General features: G+C 37.3%; 1 protein-coding gene across 1 annotated transcript in view; it reads left to right on the top strand.

Moving 5' to 3' along the window:
• LOC107570365 (receptor-type tyrosine-protein phosphatase mu-like) overlaps window positions 1-4,757 on the top strand; it is a 137,725-nt gene that overhangs the window by 17,630 nt on the left and 115,338 nt on the right. Inside the window, exon 2 of the mRNA XM_016256596.1 lies at window positions 2,682-2,975. Coding sequence (XP_016112082.1) covers window positions 2,682-2,975 — 294 coding nt within the window. The remainder of the gene's footprint in view (window positions 1-2,681; window positions 2,976-4,757) is intronic.

Raw genomic sequence — 4,757 nt, 5'->3', positions numbered from 1 at the left:
TGTGTGTGTGTGTGTGTGTGTGTGTGTGTGTGTGTGTGTGTGTGTGTGTGTGTGTGTGTGTGTATGTGTGAGTGTGAGTGTGTGTATGTGTGTGTGTGAGTGTGAGTGTGTGTATGTGTATGTGTGTGTGTGTGTGTGTGTGTGTGTGAGTGTGTGTGTGTGTATGTGTGTGTGTGTGTGTGAGTGTGAGTGTGTGTATGTGTGTGTGTGTGTATGTGTGTGTGTGACTGTGTGTGTGTGTGTGTGTCTCCAGAGTGGAAAAGGGAATATGAGCGCTGTCTGGATCTAATAGGTGGGAACATGTTAAGTTCCAGAGAAATGGACTTCAGATTTAAGCAAGAATGGAAATTGATCCTATTAATGTGTGTTGAGGCCTTGAACTCCATCCAGAGAGAGACAGAGACAGACGGAGAAAGATCTTCTGATTTCGTTCACTGCTGCCCTTCAGAAGCGACTGAAGATATGCATGTTTTCCAGAAGATAAAATGATGGAGTTTACCTCCATCATCCTGTTTCCAGAAGCTTCCGTTCTCTTGCTTCTTCATGATTGGATCATCAACACAGTTTGAAAAATATTAGTATAAAATATAGGCCTATATCATGTTCCAGTTGATAAAAAAACGTGACTTGTGTTTTGGAAAATACAGTATTCTGGACTAACAAAACCAATCCATTTTTAAGATGCTTTTTATTTTGTTAGTTATTTTGCAGATTCTATATGTACTGTACATTTACTGTATGCATTCAGCAGGCTCTGTCATCCAATGCAACTTACAAAAGAGGAACAGAAGCAGTTGTTTGATTCTGTGTGTTTGATATGCATTGAACAGATGTTGATCAGATGTCTGATGCTCGTCTTGGTTCTGCTGTATTAGATGCAGTCTTTCATCTGCTCTGATTGCTTCTTTGATCCTGGAGTGGCTCATAGGAGTCTCTCTGGTGTTTCCAGACCCACAGAAACGGGATCAGGGCTCTGTTTCCAGTCCATGAGCCACACAATCAGAAATCAGCTTGTGTGCGTCTGTTTAAAAGGACGGTTCACTCAGTCTTCATTTACTCGCCTCATGTCACTCCAAACCTCTGTGACTGACTTTGTGCACGAACACATTGAATCTTCACACGGCTCTTACAACAGTGACACAATAAAGATGCTTAACTACATGTGCTCTTCTAACAATCATTATTTGACAATATAAAAGGTAACTGTGATGAGATATCAACACAGAATTCTGATTTATTTATTTTTTCTCACAATTCTGCCTTTTTTTCTACGTTTTTTACATTTTGCAATTCTGCTTTTTGTTTGCGCCATGGAGTAAACGAGATAAAATTAGATAAAAACTCAGAAATGTGAGAACAATTTTCCAGTTGTGAGATATAAGTTCAGAATTGTAAGAAAGATTCTAAAATTGTGAGATATAAACTCTGAATTGCAAAAAAATAAATAAAGTCATTTAGCAGATGCTTTTATCCAAAATGAGGACAATAGAAGCAATCAAAATCAACAAAAGAGCTATAAAATGCAAGTGCTATGACAAGTCTTGGTTAGCCCAACTAATTAATTAATTGTAAGAAAAATTCTAAAATTGTGAGATATAAACTCATAAATGCAGTAATATAAATGTAATATAAATGAAATTTTGTCCTTTTTTGGATCTTCAGGATTGTGGTTGCTATGAACTGCTGTATTGTTGCATCTTCTTGTGTTCACAGTCAAATAATGTAATAAATCAAATAATGTATCAGTTTGGAATGACACGAGGTTGAGTAAATGATGAAAATGTTTAGTTTTGGTTTATGTAAATATAACATGAATATACATGACGTGTTTAGGGCAGATCTGATGTGGTTTCAGATGTTGTTGGGAAGGTCTTGTGTTGTGTGTCGGTGTGGGCTGCTGTATTGAGAATGTTTCTTACAAACTATCGTGTGTTTTTGGCATTCTGCTGGCGTGAATGCTTGGTGTTTTTCATTGCATCATTATGGTGTTGTCAGGGTTGGGGATAACACATCACAACTAACACAAGTTACATAATCAGATTACTTTGTTCAAGTAACTAGTAAAGGAACGCATTGCTTTTTAATTTAGAAGGAAATATCTGAGTTACTTTTTCAAATAAGTGACGCTAGTTACTTTGTTTCCATGTGTTGAGTGACAGCTCTGGTGTTGCCATGGTGACAGAAATCAGGAGTAAGTGCAGAGCGTTGTGTGTGAACATGATCTTACTGTAGTTCTAGACTAAATACCAACATGTGTTTACTCATCTCACTGCACACAAACACATTCAGTGCTCCTCACAATCAATAAAAACGGTCAAATGCAAACTCAGAATATTAGACAAACCTGCAATAATTAAATGTGTTAAATAAGACAAATATTATGCATTTAATCCCATTTTATTAACCGATATCTTTGCTACTGGCCTTCGATGATCCAATTCAACCATACTAATAAGACATGCGTGTTTCAATTTTGTTATTGCTGAATTGTGTTGAACTTATTACTTACTTGTTGAAATAAAAAGTAACTCAAAAGTAACGTAATGCATTACTTTCCATAAAAAGTAACTAAGTTACATAATTAGTTATTTTTTAGGGAGTAACGCAATATTGTAATGCATTACTTTTAACAGTAACTTCCCCCAACACTGGGTGTTGTTGTCTCTCTCTCTCGCTCTCAGAGCCCATGCATGACCCGCAGCAGCTGAAGGTGGTGGACATCAAGGCTCGTCAGGTGACGCTTCGCTGGGAGCCGCTGGGCTACAACGTGACACGCTGCCACAACTACAGCCTGATGGTGCAGTACCGCGCCAGAGGAGGAGGCAAGGAGGAGAGCAGGGAGGAGGCGGCACACGGCAGCCAGCACACCATCCACAACCTCTCGCCCTTCACCAACCTCAGCGTCAGGATGCTGCTGCGCAACCGCGAGGGAGTCAAAGAGAGCCCCGAGATCCACGTCCAGACCGAAGAAGACGGTGAGACAGAGAGAGAGCGGAATCTGTCCATCCATCCATCCATCCTCTATATCTATACATCCATCTATCTATCCATCCATCCATTCATCCTCTATATCTATCCATCTATCTATCCATCCATCCATTCATCCTCTATATCTATCCATCCATCCATTCTTCCTCTATATCTATCCATCTTTCTATCATCCATCCATCCTCTATATCTATCCATCTATCCATCCATCCATCCATCTTCTATATCTATCCATCTATCCATCTATCCATCCATCCATCTTTCTATCCATCCATCCTCTATATCTATCCATCTATCTATCCATCATCCATCCATCCTCTATATCTATCCATCTATCTATCCATCCATCCATCCTCTATATCTATCTATCCATCCATCCATCCATATTGATAGGGTTATTGTAATATACTTATTTGGTTAATATTAACAATTAAAAACAAAAAATTTTCGTAACTTGAATATTAATGGAAATAAAATAAAATATACTTTTAATTTCAGCTAGTTCAACATTTCTCATTTTAATATAGTTTAACATGATGTACTAAAATAACTAAAACTGTACAGTTAATAAACACTATATACACTATATATTATTAAAGGGGTCATATGATGCTATTTTAAAGATCATTATTTTGTGTATTTGGTGTAACAGAATATGTTGACTTGCTTTAATGTTCAAAAAACACATTATTTTTCAAATACTGTACATTATTGTAGGTCCTCTATGCCCCGCCTCTCTCAAACATGTCGTTTTCTACAAAGCCCCTCCTTTGACAAGCGCAGTCTGCTCTGATTGGCCAGCTGACCCAGTGCATTGTGATTGGCTGAACACTACAAGCATGCGTCGGAAATGTAACACCCCTTACCATAATCACAGCTTCATCTTTCAACATAAATGTAAAGACAGTAAATAATGTCATTAGTTTTACCATCAGTTCAAGCCCGAAAGGGCAACAGAGTCGTGTGACAGACACAGTGATGATGCTCGTATGTATTTGCAGTACACAAGCCTTAAGAAAGCTGACTCCACTGTGAGTGACACTGTCTCTCTTTTACGCACACACACACACACACAACGCGATACTCTACACGGCGCAAAACTCCATGTTTGAACAGTCAATAGCAAATAATTAAACTATTAAGAAAACATACTTACAGTAGCTGATTCAGAATAAGCACCAGATTGTCATAGCAAAGTCAAATTGACCCATTTTTTTTTTTAGAAATTATGCTAATATTTCCACATAGTGACGTAGATATGTGGGGGCGTGTTAGAATGAGGCATTTTTGCCCGGTCTGTATCAGCCTTCTCTTTTAAATAGAATAAATCCTTTTGTGGGAGACTTTGAGCTTTGTAACTCTGCAGATCTTATACATGCACAAATAGCTACATAACACACTACAGAAAAGGAAAAATAGAAATCGCATCATATGACCCCTTTAAAAAAAAAAAACTAAAAATGACAAAAACATGCAACGAAATAAAAAACTTGAAGGAAAATTAAAATGGAACGTATATCTTCTTATTAAAAACATGAAATAAAATTCATAAAAAATATATAGGCTAAACTTTTTTATTTAAAATTTACTAAAAATAACAAAAACAGGTCAAAATTAATATATATTTTAATTTTTTATAATAAATTGTATAATTGTTTTGTGTGTGTGTGTGTGTGTGTGTGTGTGAGTGAGTGTGTGTGTGTGTGTGTGTGTGTGTGTGTGTGTGTGTGTGTGTGTGTGTGTGTGTGTGTGTGTGTGTGTGTGTGTGT

Source organism: Sinocyclocheilus grahami, unplaced genomic scaffold (assembly GCF_001515645.1).
Source record: "Sinocyclocheilus grahami isolate Dianchi unplaced genomic scaffold, SAMN03320097.WGS_v1.1 scaffold1448.1, whole genome shotgun sequence".
Taxonomy (NCBI): domain Eukaryota; kingdom Metazoa; phylum Chordata; class Actinopteri; order Cypriniformes; family Cyprinidae; genus Sinocyclocheilus; species Sinocyclocheilus grahami.
Note: the sequence above shows the minus strand (reverse complement) of the source record. Positions and strands in the feature narration are given on the sequence as shown.